Source organism: Marmota flaviventris, chromosome X (assembly GCF_047511675.1).
Source record: "Marmota flaviventris isolate mMarFla1 chromosome X, mMarFla1.hap1, whole genome shotgun sequence".
NCBI lineage: Eukaryota > Metazoa > Chordata > Mammalia > Rodentia > Sciuridae > Marmota > Marmota flaviventris.
Window position 1 is genome coordinate 50,857,163 of NC_092518.1, and position 16,124 is coordinate 50,873,286.

Genomic DNA, 16,124 nt, shown 5'->3' on the forward strand with positions numbered 1-16,124 from the left:
CTAGACCTGACATTAGTCCTAGCCCTAATTCTAGCCCTTACCCTAACACAAAATCTAGCCCTCATCCTAGACCTAAACCTAACCTTAATCCTAATCCAAACCCTCACCCTGGCTCTATCCCTAATTTTAACCCTCGACCTAGCCCTGAACATAAAAATAACCCCATCACATTTCCTAAAACTAACCATAACCCTAACAATTAAACAAACCCTATCCCTAGCCTTAACCATAGGCCTAACACTAACACTAACCCTAGCACTAATCCTAGCCCTAATTTAGCCCTAACCCTAACCCTACCACTAACCCTAGTCCTAAGACTAACTCACTCTCACCATAGCCCCATTTCTATTTCTAACCCTAACTGTTACCTTAGCCCTAACCTTAGCCCTAACCATAGCCATAGCCCTAACCCTAGATCTAAACATAACTCTAAATCTAACCCTAAACTTAAGCCTAAATCTCACCCTACCACTAGCCCTAATAACATTGCTAATCCTAAAACTAGCCCTAACCCTAGTCCTAGCCTTAAAACAAAACTGAGGCATTGCTCTAAACCTAAACCTTAACTTAAACCAAACCCTAATCCTACAACTAGCCATAACCCTAGCTCCAATTCAAGTCCTAGGCCTAAAACTAGCCAAAGCTCTAAATATCACCCTAACCCTAAAGCTAATGCTAACACTAGGCCAGCACAAATATCATCCCTAAAACTAACCCTAAACATAAACCAAGTTCTTACATTGGCCTAAGCCCGAACTCTAGCCTTAACCCTAACACAAAAATAGCCCTAATACGAGCCCTAACACTAGATTTAACCGTAACCCTAATCCTAACCCTAGTCCTAAATCTAACCTTAACTCTAGCCCTAACCATATCCTTACCCTAAGCCAAACCCTATCCATAATGCTAACTCTAGTCATAATCTTAATCCTTAGCCTTAGCCAAACCCTAACCCTATTACTAGTCCTAACCCTAGCACTCATTCTATCTCTAAATCTAACCCAAACCTAACCCTAAATTTATTCTGACACTAACACTAATTATAGTTATAAACCTGAACCTAACTCTAAACTGAACCCTGAAACAAGCCTTATAGTTAACTTATACCTAAACCTAACCCTAACACTAGCCCTAGACCTAAACCTAATGCTAAATCTAGCAATAACTCTAGCCCTAGACCTAAACAAAACTTAGTCCTAGCCCTAACAATAACCCTTAACCTAAAAAACAATAACCCTACCACTAAACCTTGCCCTAATTCTGGCTTTCACCCTAACCCTAACTCTAACCTGAACACTGACCCTGACTTTAACAGTAAACCTACCTCTAAACCTATACCTAACACTAGACCTAGCCATAACTCTAACCCTAAAACTAGCCCTATTCATACACCTAGCTCTTATATTACCCATAGCCCTAACCCTAGGCCTAAACCTAACACAAAACCTAGATCTGATCCTAGGCCTAAACCTAGCCGTAGGCATAACACTAACACAAATCATAGCCCTAACCCTACCCTAACCCTCTCCTTAGTACTAAACCTATCTCAAATGCTAACCCTTACCCTAAATATAAACCTACACCTATCCCTAAATCTAACCCTAAACCTAGACCTATTCCTAACCTTAACTCTAGCACTAAACCTAGCTCTAAATATACCCATTACCCTAAACATAACCCTAACTCTATTGATAAACCTAGGCCTAACCCTAACACTAAACCTAACCAGAAAACTAATCCTAGACCTAACCCTAAACCTCACCCTCACCATAGACCTAGCCCTAGCTCAAAACCTAATCCTTAACATAAAACTAACCATAACCATAGCCCTAACCCTAAGCCTAACCCTCAATCTAACACTAATCATAAACCTAAACCTACATCTAATCGTATCCATTACCCTAACCCTAAAACTACCTCTAATGTTGATTGTAGACTTAATCCTAACCCTAACCGTACTGCAATATTATCCCTAGACCTAACTCTAAACTTAACACTCACTTAGCCCTAAACGTAGCTCAAAACCCAGCCCTTACACTAAACATAACCCCAACCCAAACCCTAGATCTAACCCTAACCCTAACCCTAACTCAAGACCTATTTCTAACCATAACCCTAGCCCTAAACTTAGCTGTAACCCTATCCATTATCCTAACCATAACCATTACCCTAATGCTACTCTAGACCTAACCCTAACCCTATCACTAACCCTAACCTTATTAATTACCCTAAACCTAAACTGAACCATAAACAAAAACCTATCATTATCCTAACCCTGGCCTTAAAGCTAATAAGAGCCCTAACTCTAAACCCTAACCTCAAACAAACTCTAACTCTGAACCTTTCCCTAATAATTTCCCTAGCTCTAAAACTGACCCTTACACTAAGCCTAACACTTACACTAGACCTGAAAGGTTAATAAAATAGGTACTTGTCACTCCGTTTTTCTGTATGCTTAACAAAACACTGTTGAAATCTTGAGAACTGTTTGCTAATCTTGTTCCCAGAATGTGCTGTCCCCAACTGCCAAACTGCAGAATGTAATCCCTCACTCAGTTGCAGGCAAACCGCCCACTCGCCCTGACCTGTCAATGAACTTCCCTCCCTGCCCTCTCCAAGGAAAGTATATAAGCTCTGCTTAAGCTGTTCTCAGGGCTTTTTGCTCTATTCAAGTGAGCTCTGAGCCCCAGCATGCTGGACTTCCAATAAACCCTTTGCTGTTGCATGAGACATCTCTTGGTGGTCTCTTCCTCCAGACGCTCGCCTGACCTTTACATCTGGAGGTTCCACCGAGACCCGGCAGCGGAGGATGAAAGACCCCAAGGGGCTCCTCTCGGGGTAAGTAAGGCACCTCTTTCTGGTTTCTGGTTTCTGGTTTCAGGTTTCAGGTTTCAGGTTAGGGCTGGCAAAGTGGCTGTCAGTGAAGAGCGTGAGCTCTCTCTGACGGTGGCTGACAGACGTGTCACAGAGCCACAGGCCACGTCCCTGGGGGACGCCCCAGAGGACTCGGGAAATCAAGGAACAATAGTCTCCTCGACTCAGTGATATTTTGTTTCGGATTCGGTATTGCCAGCCCATCGGGTTTTGCCAACTACTCAGTTCTGGTCTCAGTGTTGGACGTCCATTGTCTGTCTTTATTGTCTTGTCTGTGTCTGTGTCATTGCTTTCACTGTTTGTGTATCTTTCATTATGGGACAGAGCACTTCAACGCCTCTGTCCCTGACCCTTGATCACTGGAACAAAGTCCGCTTAAGGGCTCAGAATCTTTCTTTTTCAGTAAAATGCCGGACCTGGCAGACTCTCTGTGCCTCAGAATGGCCCACCTTTGGAGTCAGATGGCCCCCAGGAGGATCTTTCTACTCCCCGCTAATTCGAAAAGTCAGAGATATTGTCTTTCAGCCAGAGCCACATAGCCATCCAGATCAACAACCATATATCTTAACTTGGCAGGGCCTCTGTGAATCTCCTCCTCCATGGGTGAAGCCTTTCCTTGTCCCTGCCCCCACTCCTATTCCTTCCCCCAAGATTCTATCTCTCAAACCCTCTGCTCCTCCTCCTCCTCCACCCTCTGTTCTCCCTGAGTCTTAAGATTTGACTCTACTGAACTCTCCTCCCCCTCCTTATCTCCTGCCCTTGTCCCCCAACCCCCAACACCCTCTAAGTGATTCCCCTGCTGCTGACTCAGCCTCTCCAACATTGGAGGAAGCTGAGCCAGCCCAGCGCCCTCCAGATGACTTCCCCGTGGCACACACAGCCCCTCCTCCCCTGGAGGAAGCTGGCCCGGCTAAAGGAACTCACTGGCGGTGAAAGATTAAAAACCCTGAAGCCCCCGTGATACTCCCCCTCAGTCCTTACGGGCCAATGATTGACAATGGCCATGGAGGAGAAATGCAAGCCTACCAGTATTGGCCTTTCTCCTCTTTAGACCTATATAAATGGAAAAATAACAATCCCCCCTTTTTCCAAGGACCCCACCCGGCTCACAGGTCTGGTTGAGTCATTGATGTTTTCACACCAGCCTACTTGGGATGACTGCCATCAACTCCTAGGCACTCTCTTCATGACAGAGGAACGAGAGAGAATCCTCCTGGAAGCTAGAAAAAATATCCTCGGACCAGATGGGCGACTGACACAACTTCCTAACATAATCGAAGCCGACTTACCCTTGAACTGACCCAACTGGGACCCCAACACCTCTGAAGGTAGGGAGCATCTGTCCACTTATCACCGGGCTCTAATAGTGGGCCTCTGAGCGGCCGCTAGGTGACCAAGTAATTTGGCCAAGGTAAGAGAGATTATTCAAGGGCCTGATGAATCTCCCTCTATGTTTCTAGAGAGAATTATGGAGGCATATAGGAGATATACTCCTTTCGATCCTCAGGCAGAGGATCAAAAGGCATCTGTCACGATGGCCTTTATTGGGCAAGCTGCCTTGGATATTAAAAGAAAGTTACAACACTTAGATGGATTACAAGATATGACTTTGAGAGATTTGGTCAGAGAAGCCAAGAAGGTATACTATAAAAGAGAAACTGAGGAAGAGAAGGAACAAAGGAGGGAGAAAGAAAAGGAGCAAAGGGAAGATGAGAGAAGCAAAAGACAGACTAAGGCATTGACTAAGGTCCTGGTCACAACAACAAATAGGCCAGAAATTAAACAGGGAGACAGGAAGGGATACCTGGGCCCACGCCAGAGGCCACCTCTGGCCTCAGATCAATGTCCCTACTGTAAAGAAAAAGGAAACTGGGCCAAAGAGTGCCCTAGAAAGAGACAGCCACGCCAGCCAGCCATTCTGACTCTGGAGGATGACTAGGAAAGTCGGGGCTCGGATCCCCTCCCCGAGCTCAGGGTAACTTTTGAAGTGGAGGGGATCCCAGTAAACTTTGAAGTGGATACAGGGGCAGTATACTCAGCCCTTAAAACCCCATTGGGCCCTCTATCAAATAAAAGGTCTCTAGTTCAAGGGGCTAACGGCAGTAAATATCGGGCTTGGAAAGTAAGAGGACCATGGACCTGGGGAAAGGAAAAGTCCATCACTCTTTCCTAGTGACCTCAGAATGCCTGGCCCCATTGATGAGCAGAGATCTGCTCACCAAGTTCCAGGCCAGAATAACTTTTAACCCTGAAGGCCACCAAATGGAATTTCTAAATCCTTCAGTAAAAACTCATATAGTCATGGCTTTAACTATGTCAGTAGAAGATGAACATCGACTCTTTACACCCCCCAAGACTGATCAAACAGGCAAGCTACCCCAGAAATGGATAACAGATTACCCAGATGCCTGGGCAGAAACTGCTGGGTTAGGCCTAGCCATGAAACAACCTCCAATAACAGTGGAGTTAAAAACCTCAGCCTCCCCAATTAATGTCAAACAATATCCTCTGAGCAAAGAAGCTAAAGATGGGATAAGGCCCCATATTCAGAAATATCTGGCCTTAGGGGTCCTAAAGCCCTGTCAATCGGCCTGGAACACTCCCCTGCTACCAGTAAAAAAGCCAGGAACCGGGGACTATCACCCCGTACAAGACCTAAGAGAGATCAACAACAGAGTGCAGGACATTCACCCCATGCTACCTAATCCGTACAATCTGCTCAGCACTCTGAACCCTGAGCAGAAATGGTATACAGTTCTGGACTGAAAAGATGCTTTCTTTTGCTTGTCTCTGCATAAAGATAGTCAGTTGCTGTTTGCTTTCGAGTGGGTAGACCCAGAAACCAGAAAGTCTGGTCAACTAACTTGGACTAGACACCCACAGGGGTTCAAAAACTCCCCCACTCTCTTTGATGAAGCCCTCCACAGAGATCTCAACAACTTCAGAACTATGCACCCCGAAGTCACCCTGCTTCAATATGTGGATGACCTGCTACTGGCAGCTGACACCAAGGAAAACTGTGAGTCTGGAACCCAAGCACTATTATCCGAGCTTGCTCAACTCGGGTATAGAGCTTCTGCCAAAAAGGCCCAAATTTGCCAGCAAGAAGTAATCTTCCTGGGCTATTCCCTTAGGGGCAGTAAACGATGGCTCACTGAGCCCAGAAAACAAACTGTTGTGCAGATACCACCCCCATCTAACAGAGGGCAACTCAGAGAGTTTCTTGGGACTGCTGGATTTTGCAGGTTATGGATACCTGGGTTTGCATCCTTAGCTGTTCCTTTATACCCGCTGTTAAAGAGAGATGCCCAATTCCAATGGACCTCTGAGCACCAGCAAGCTTTTGATAACAACAAAAGGGCGCTGCTGTCTGCTCCGGCCTTAGCACTCCAGGATGTAGAAAAACCCTTTACTCTCTACATTGAGGAAAAGAAAGGAATAGCACGAGGAGTGCTCACTCAGACTCTAGGACCCTGGAAAAGACCTATAGCCTACTTGTCTAAAAAGCTGGACCCAGTGGCTGGTGGATGGCCCCATTGCCTAAAAGCTATAGCAGCGGTGGCCCTACTAATCAAGGATGCTGATAAGTTAACGAAGGGGCAGAAACTAACCATTATAGCCCCCCATGCTCTAGAGAGCATCATCCGCCAGCCACCAGACAGATGGTTATCAAACTCTAGAATAACACACTATCAGAGCCTGTTGCTTGACAAGGACAGAATAATGCTGGGATCCCCCGTCCCACTTAACCCTGCTACACTACTACCTGAACAATCATCAGGACCCGTCACTCATGACTGTCAACATATACTGGCAGAAGAAACCAGTATACGACGGGATTTAAAGGATCAGCCACTGCCCCACCCTGAGGTCATATGGTTCACTGATGGCAGCAGCTTCCTGCAGGACAGTAAGTGGCGGGCTGGGACAGCAATAGTTAGCAGAACTAAAGTCATCTGGTCCTCTAGCCTCCCAGAGGGAACATCAGCTCAAAAAGCAGAGCTGATCGCCCTCACGAAGGCATTAGAGCTAGCGGCAGTCAAAAAGGCCACCATATACACAGATAGCAGCTATGCCTTCGCTACCGCTCATATACATGGGGCTATCTACCAGCAAAGGGGACTATTAACCTCGGTGGGAAAGGAAATAAAAAACAGAGATGAGATCCTCCGCCTACTCTCAGCAGTGCAAAGCCCTAGGGAACTAGCTATAGTGCACTGTCCAGGACACCAGAAAGGAAACGATCCCGTAGCGGTCAGGAACAGGAGGGCAGATGAAGAGGCTAAATTGGCAGCCCTAAACAGAGTAACCATGTTAACACTTTCCACACTGGGGGAACATAAGTCAGGAGATTTAACTACGTCGGAGCACCCCGACAACTTAACATCTAAGGACACTGACACTGAACTCCTCGATTTCACTGAGCCCAGCCTGCAATTTCAGAAAGCCCTACACTACGTTAAAAATGTACATCAACTCACTCTCCTTGGTTCAAAGAAACTGCAGGCATTCCTGAAGGATCAAGAACAAAGTTTTCCACTACCCGACTCACAGCGAAAGGAAATAGCTGAACGGGTAACAAAAGCCTGTCGGGTCTGTCAATTGGTTAATGCTTACCCTTCCAAGCTTCTTGCAGGAAAGTGCCTATGAGTAACCAGACCAGGACAATTCTGGGAAGTGGACTTTACTGAAATTAAGCCAGCAAGGTATGGACTTAAATATCTTCTAGTCTTCGTAGGTACATTTTCAGGATGGATTGAAGTCTTCCCCACAAAAAAAGAAACGGTGCAAATGGTGGTCAAGAAGATCCTGGAAGATATTTTTCCAAGATACGGCCTGCCTAAGGTAATAGGGTCTGATAATGGACCGGCGTTCATGGCCCAGGTAAGTCAGGGGTTAGCCAGGACCCTGGGGATTAATTGGAAGTTACATTGTGCTTATAGACCCCAGAGCTCAGGACAGGTAGAAAGAATGAATAGAACCATTAAAGAGACCTTAACGAAATTAAGCTTAGAGACCAGCATAAAAGATTGGACTATGCTCCTGCCTTATGCACTGTTTCATGCAAGAAATACTCCCTCTGTTTCTTTGTGTAACCTCACCCCCTATGAAATTCTCTATGGTGCCCCTCCTCCAGTAAGGGACCTAACCCCAACTCTAAGACCTAACGATTCCTTTCACAACCCCTTGCTTGACAGACTTAAAGCTCTTGAAAGAACCCAGCGATACCTGTGGAAACAGCTGGCCACTGCCTACCAACCTGGGGACAAAGGGACTCCACACCAATATCAAGTGGGAGAGTTCGTCTACGTAAGACGACATCAGGTGTCATCCCTGGAACCCTGCTGGAAAGGACCATACCAGGTGCTACTTATAACACCTACAGTGGTAAAGGTAGACGGAATCACTTCCTGGATCCATGCCTCTCATCTCAAGCCTGCACCCTGTCCAGACTCTGGCTGGAAATTAAAAAAGACTGGTAACCCTCTCAAATTGCATATTTGCCATGTGGATAGGGCTATGGACTCTCCCCTTGACCACCAGTAGTCCTAACCCTCATCAGCCCATTCAGCAGTGATGGCTGATCACAAATCCTACTGGACAGGAAGTATGGTCTATCTCGCATACAGCCCCCTTAGGGACCTGGTGGCCATCTCTCCACCCAGACATTTGTCAGTTGGCTATGGGTCTTTCCTATTGGGATATCCCTGATGAAGAGGATCCCACTAAAATTTCATTAAATCCCTTCCTTACCATAGATAATGGAAACAAACATTATGGATGTAGAGACATGCAAGCCAGATGTAGGTTGGCTAGCCTAGATTACTATGTTTGCCTGGCAGACTATCGAAGCCGCAAACAGTCACGGCTGTGTGGGGGAAAAGCTGACTTCTTCTGTAAGTCATGGGGATGTGCGCATACAGGGGCTGCCTGGTGGAAACCAAACTCCCCTGATAGTCTGATTCGGGTAGGAAGAAATAATACTAAGTTAAGTCCCAAACAATGTCTCCCATTTAAATGGCACCCCCAAACGGGGACTTCTGGACTAGCTGACCCTACTCCATGTGACACAAGTAGCCTATGTAACCCCCTAAATATAACCTTCACCTCCAAAGGAAGAAACGGAAATATCTGGACATGGCTTTCAGGAAAAACCTATGGAATGCGATTTTACACCACAGGATATGATTTTGGCCTTTGGTTCACTATCCGGTTTGAAAGAAAAGAAATTCCCTTAGCCATAGAGACCAATCCCCTCAAGCCAGGAATTAGGCCTCATAGACCTCCTGAACCTAAATCTACTAGGGTCCCTTCACTTTCCCATACTCCTCAAGTTTCACCTTCGTTTACTTCCCCAATCCAGAGTGAAGTCAATCCCTCCCCATGGGGACTAATTGAAGGAGTCTTTGCGGTACTGAATTTCATGCAACCAGACCTCACTCAGTCTTATTGGCTCTGTCTCTCCGCTGCTCCTCCTTACTATGAAGGGATAGCAATTGACGGGACTTATGCAGTAAAAGTGCAGAGTTCCTCCTGTAATTGGGGTAAAGATCCTAAGTTAACCCTCCCAGAAGTAACCGGGGCAGGCTTATGTATAGGGTCCCCACCTAAAAGTAAACAACACTTATGTACCAAGATAAAAAAAAAAAAAAAAAAAATTAGCACCACACAGGGTTTCCTTACCCCTGAAAATGGAACCTGGTGGGCATGTGGCACAGGGTTAACTCCTTGCATTTCAGCCCAGGTACTTAGCAGCTCTGTAAATTATTGTGTAATGGTGCAGATGTTTCCCAGAGTGCTCTATCATGATGCAGGTTCGTTTGAAGATCAAATAGGGGGGCATACAACCCGGATCCGCCGGCAACCTGTATCCCTCACTTTAGCCATCCTATTAGGAATAGGAGTTGCTGCAGGGGTTGGCACAGGAACCACTGCCCTGGTCCATGGGACACAAAAAATGACCCAATTAGAAGCAGCAATGGACCAAAACTTAAAGACATTAGAAACCTCCATCACAGATTTGCAGGAATCTTTAACCTCTCTCTCTGAAGTTGTTTTATAGAACAGGCGAGGGTTGGACCTCCTCTTCATGAAAGAAGAGGGCCTTTGTGCTGCATTGAGGGAAGAATGTTGTTTTTATGCCGACCATACTGGAGTTTTAAAAGAATCTATGAGTAAATTAAGAAGACGCCTTGAAGAGCGTCAGTGAGAGAGAGAAGCCCAAAAAGTGTGGTATGAGTCTTGGTTCAGACAGTCCCCCTGGTTATCAGCCCTGGCCGGTCCATTAATAATCCTCATATTATTGCTAACTGTAGGACCCTGTTTGCTCAACTGTGTAGTTTCCTTTCTCCAAGCTCAAGTTGGACAAGTTAAACTTATGGTAATCAGACAACAATATACCCACAAGCAGACATAAAATGGGACACCCCCCAATGATCACTTTTATGATTAAAAGTAGGCAGAAGAAGAAGTGGGGGATGAAAGGTTAATAAAATAGGTACTTGTCACTCTGTTTTTCTGTATGCTTAACAAAACACTGTTGAAATCTTGAGAACTGTTTGCTAATCTTGTTCCCAGAATGTGCTGTCCCCAACTGCCAAACTGCAGAATGTACTCCCTCACTCAGTTGCAGGGAAACCGCCCACTCGCCCTGACCTGTCAATGAACTTCCCTCCTGCCCTCTCCAAGGAAAGTATATAAGCTCTGCTTAAGCTGTTCTCAGGGCTCTTTGCTCTATTCAAGTGAGCTCTGAGCCCCAGCATGCTGGACCTCCAATAAACCTTTTGCTGTTGCATGAGACAGTCTCTTGGTGGTCTCTTCCTCCGACGCTTGCCCGGCCTTTACAGACCTAGTCATAAAACATTCTAAATCTATCGCCAACCATAACCCTAGACCTGAGATTAGCACTAGCCCTAATCCTAGCCCTAACCCTAACACAAACCCCAGTCCTTATCCTAGCCCTAAATCTAGACTTAATCCTAACCCTAACCCTAACCTTAGGCCTAACCTTAACACTAACCCTAGCACTAATCTTAGCCCTAATTAAGCCCTAATTCTAACCCTAAATCTAACCCTAGACCTAAGACTAACTCTCTCACCCTTTCCCCATCCCTAGTTCTTACCCTACCCCTTACTGGAACAATAATCCTAGCCCTAACACTAGCCCTATCCTTAGCCCTAGCCCTAACCTAGATCTAACTCTAACTCTAAATCGAATTTTAAACCTAAGCCTAAACCACAACCTAACACTAACCCTAACCCTAATGCTAATCTTAAAACTAGCCATAATCCTAATCCTAGCCCTAAAACAAAATCCAGACATAGCCATAAACCTAACCCTTAACCTAAACCAAACCCTAAACCTAACCCTAAACTTAGCCCTAACTCGAGTTTTAAGCTGAACCCTAAAACTAACCCTGACCCTGAATTTGACCATAACACTAACCCTACCTCTAAACATCACCCTAACCCTAAATCTAAACCTAACACTAGACCTAGCCCCAACCCTAAACATAAATTTAGCCCTAAATGTAACCCAGGACTTACATTAGTTGTAACCCTAACCCTAGCACTAACTTAACATAAAATCTAGCCATAATTCAAGACCTAACCCAAGCTTTAACCATAACACTAACCCTACCCTAGCCCTAATCATAACCCTAACCCTAGCCCTAACCCTAGCTCTAACCCTATTTACTGCCATAACTATAACCCTAACACTAATGCTAACCCTAGGCCTAAACCTAACCCGATCCCTAATCCTAACGCTGTCTATTACCCTAAACCAAACCTAAACCCTAAACCTCAACCTATCATTACCCTAACCCTAACCTTATTGCTTATTCAAGCCCTAAATTTAAACCATAACCTATACAAAACCCTAACCAAGGCCCTGACCCTAATAATACTCAAAGCTCTAAACCTGACCTAAAACTAAACATAACCCTTACACTACCTGTATCCATAAACCTAACCCTAAAACTATTTTAATGATAACCCTAGACCTGATATTAGTCCGAGCCCTAATCCTAGCCTTACCCTAAAACAAACCCTAGCCCTAATACTAGCCCTAAAACAAGCCTTAATCATAACCTTAACACTAACCATAGGCCTAGCCCTAATTCTAACCCCCCTACCTCTAAACCCAGCTATAATGCCAATCCTTATTCTAACTTAACCCTAACCCTAAATCTAATGTTAGGCCTAAACTGAACAATAACCCTAGCTCTAATTCTAGCCCTAATTTAACCCTATCCCTAACCCTAACCCTAGCCCTAAGACTAACTCTAACTTTCACACTAGCCCTATCCCTAGTTCTTACCCTATACCTTACCATAACAATAACCCTAGTTCTAACCCTAGCCATAAAACTTGCCCTGTCCTTATTCCTAGCCACAACCCTAGATCTATCCCTAACTCTAAATCTAACACGAACCCTAAGCCTAAGCCTAAGCCTAACATAAACACTAGCCCTAACCCTAATGCAACTCGTAAAACTAGCCCTAACCCTGACCCTTGCAGTAAATCAAAACCAAGCAATAGCCCTAATACTAAACCATAACTTAAAGCAAATCCTAATACTACACCTAGACCTAAACCTAGCCCTAATTCGAATCCTAACCTTATCGTTAATAATAACCCTGACTCGGACTCATATCCTAACACTCACCCTAGCTCTAAACACCATGTTAACCTTAAAAAAAAAAAACACTTAAAGTAACAATAGCCATAATTTGAGTCCTAACCCTGACCTTAAAAGTAACCCTGACCCTAACTATTTATCTAACACTAACACTAGCTCTAAATATCACCCTAACCTTAGACAAAATCCTAACACTAGAGGTCTAACCCCTAAACATAACCCTAAAACTAACACTAATTGTAAACCTAGTTATTACATTAGCCATTACTCTAACCCTAGCCTTAATCCTAACACAAAAATTAGCCCTAATCTGAGCTCTAAACCTAGCTTTAACCCTAACTCTAGACCTAACCCTAGTTCTAACCCTTTCCCTTACCCTAAGGCAAACCCTAACACTAATTCTAATCCTAATTCTAACCATAATTTTTAACCTAACCCAAACTCTAATCGTATTACTAGTCCTAAACCTAGCCCTCATTCTAGCTCTAACAATAACACAAACCATAACCCTAACCCTGACCCTTATTCCGACACTAACACTAATCATAGGTCTAAACCTGAACCTAACCCTAAACCGAACTCTAACTCTAGCCCTCTTGGTAAACTTATACCTAAACCTAACCCTAACATTAGCCCTAGACCTGAACCTAATCCTAAATCTAGCCATAACTCTAGCCCTAGACCTAAAGAAAAACCTAGCCCTTGCCCTAATAATAACCCCTAGCCTAAGCCAAACACTAACTCTTCCCCTAGACCTAACTCTAGTCCTAATTCTGAGTTTAATTATAACCATAATCCTAATCTGAACACTGACCCTGACACTAACACTAATCCTAGCTCTAAACATCCCCCTAACCCTCAAACTATACCTAGCCCTAACATTAACCATAAAACTAGCCTTAATCATAATATGTTCTTAATTTAGCCATAGCCCTAACCTATTACAAAACCTAGGCCTAATCCAAGCCATACACAATCGTTAACCCTAAAGCTAACCCTAACACTAACCATAGTCCTAACCCTAAGACTAAGCCTAACTTTAGACCCAATCCTAAGCATAACCCTAGCCCTAAACCTAGCTCTAACTCTATCCATTACCCTAAGGATAACCCTAAACCTTATGCTAACCCTAGGCCAAACCCTAATCCTATGCCCATCCCTAATCCTCTCCATTACCCTACACCTAACTTGAACCCTAAACCTAAAACTATCCTTAACCTATCACTAAATCTAATGGTAATTCAAGCCCTAACCATAAACCATAAACTATCCTAAACTCTAACCCTGATCCTAATAATACCTCTAGCTCTAAACCTGACCCTAACCACAAACCTAACACAATAGACCTAGATATAAATCTAATCCTAAAACTGTCCCTAAAGCTAACCCTAGACATGACATTAGCCCTAGCTCTAATCCTAGTCCTAACCCTAACACAAAACTTAACCCACATCCTAGACATAATCCTTGCCTTCATCATAACCCTAACCCTAACCCTAATTCTTACCCTCACCCTATCACTAAAACTACGTATAATCTCATCCCTTACCTAAACCTAATCCTAATCCAAACCATAACACTAAATCTCGCCATACACCTAGGCCTAACTCAAACATTAACGCTTGCCCTAATCCCAGTTCTAAACGTAGTCTTAATCCTAACCCTAACTCTAACTTAGGCCTAACCCTAACACTAACCCTAGCACTAATCTTAGCCCTAACCCTATCCACAATGCTTACCCTATTCATTATCCTAACCCTAAACATAATCCTAATGCTAATTTGAGCCCTAACCCTAAACCTTAACTTATCCCTAACAGTAAACATAACCCTAGCCTAAGACTAAGTATAACTCTTGCCTTAGACATATAGGGTAGTTCTAATCTTTTCCCTTACCATCACCCTAAACCTAGACCTAATCTTAGTCCTAACCCTAGCCCTAGCCCTAAAACAAAACTGAGTTATAGCCCTAATCCTAACCCTTAACCTAAACCAAACCCTAAACTTACACCTAGCCCAAACCCTATCCCTAACCCTATCCCTAATTCTAATCCTAACTCTAACCTGAAAACTAAACCTGAACTTGACTCTGAGCCTATCACTAAACGTAGCTCTAAAATCATTGTAACCATAAATCTAACCCTAACACTGGACCTAGCCTTAACCCTAAACTTATACCTAGCTCTAATCATAACCTTACTTCATACATTATCCATAGTCTTAACCTTAGCCCTAACCTAACCCAAAACGTAGCCCTAATCAGAGTCCTTATCCTAGCTTTAACCCTTAACTTAAACCTAACACTAACCCAAACAAAAGCCCTAATCCTATACATAACCCTAGCCATAAACTTACGTCTAACTCTATCCATCACCCTAATGATAACCCTAACCCTTATGCTAAACCTAGGCCTAAACCTAACCCTATCTTTTACACTAAACCACAACTAAACCCTAAACCTAACACTGTCATTATTCTAACCCTAAATCTAAAGCTAATTTGAGCCCTAAACTTAAACCCTAACCTAACCCAAACCCTAACCTTGATTCTGACCCTAATAATAACCCTAGATCTAAAACTGACTCTTACGTTAAACCTAACCCTTACACTGGACCAAGCCATAAACCTTACACTAAATGTATCCCTAATTGTAACCCTAGACCTGACATTAGTCCTAGACCTAATACTAGCCCTAAATGTAATACAAACACTAGTCCTCATCCTAGCCCTAAACCCTAGCCTTAAGCATAACCCTAACACTAACCCTAACCCTGGCCCTAACCCTAATACTAACCCTCACCAAGCCCTCAATCTTGCTATAACCCATTCCTTTAAACAAAATGTAACCCTAACTCTAACCTTAAACCTAGGCCTAAACCTAACACTAACTATAGCCCTAATTTAGCTCTATCCCTAATCATAACCCTAAACCTAGCCATAAGACGAACTCTAACTCACACACTAGCCCTATCACTAGTTCTAACCCTATTCCTTACCATAACCCTAACCCAGCCCTAACTGTTGTCCTAACCCTTGCCATATCCTTAGCCCTAGCACTAACCTTAGATCAACACCTATCTCTAAATCTAACCCTAACATGAAACCTAAGCCTAACCCAAACACTAGCTCTAGACCTAACACTAATCCTAAAACTAGCCCTAACCCTAGCCCTAGCCTAAAACAAAACTGAGTCATAGCTCTAACACTAATCCTTAAACTAAATGAAACCCTAACCATACACCTACCCCTAATCCTAGACCTAATTTGAGTTTTAAGCTGAACCCTAAAACTAACTGTGACCTTGACTTTGACACTAACATTAACCCTAGCTCTAAAAATCACCCTGACCTTAAACCTATCCCTAATACTCAACCTAGCCCTAACCTTAACCCAAAAATTTAGCCCTAAATGTAACTCTAGTGCTTAGATTAGCCATAACCCTAACCCTAGCACTATCTTAACCCGAAATCTAGCCATAATCGGAGCCCTATCCTGAGCTTTAAACTTAACCCAAGCCCTAACCATAACCCTAGCACTAATTGTAACTATAACCCTAGCCCTAACCCTAGTCTAACCCTATCCATTACCGTAAACATAACCATAACCTG

General features: G+C 43.9%; 1 protein-coding gene across 5 annotated transcripts; it reads left to right on the plus strand.

Moving 5' to 3' along the window:
- Positions 1-2,419: 2,419 nt before the first annotated feature.
- On the plus strand, positions 2,420-10,672 carry LOC139703270 (uncharacterized). Of its 5 annotated transcripts, none has more exons than XM_071606428.1 (4): positions 2,420-2,838; positions 3,968-4,202; positions 4,335-7,758; positions 8,073-10,672. In XM_071606428.1, exon 3 carries the CDS (start codon positions 5,824-5,826, stop codon positions 7,522-7,524), a length of 1,701 nt encoding a protein of 566 aa, XP_071462529.1. In that variant the 5' UTR covers positions 2,420-2,838; positions 3,968-4,202; positions 4,335-5,823; the 3' UTR covers positions 7,525-7,758; positions 8,073-10,672. The 5 variants fall into 5 exon arrangements, 4 of the variants coding, with proteins under 4 accessions (XP_071462529.1, XP_071462530.1, XP_071462531.1 ...); XM_071606429.1 differs by having other exon boundaries at positions 4,335-7,719; XM_071606430.1 differs by having other exon boundaries at positions 4,019-4,202.
- Positions 10,673-16,124: the final 5,452 nt, after the last annotated feature.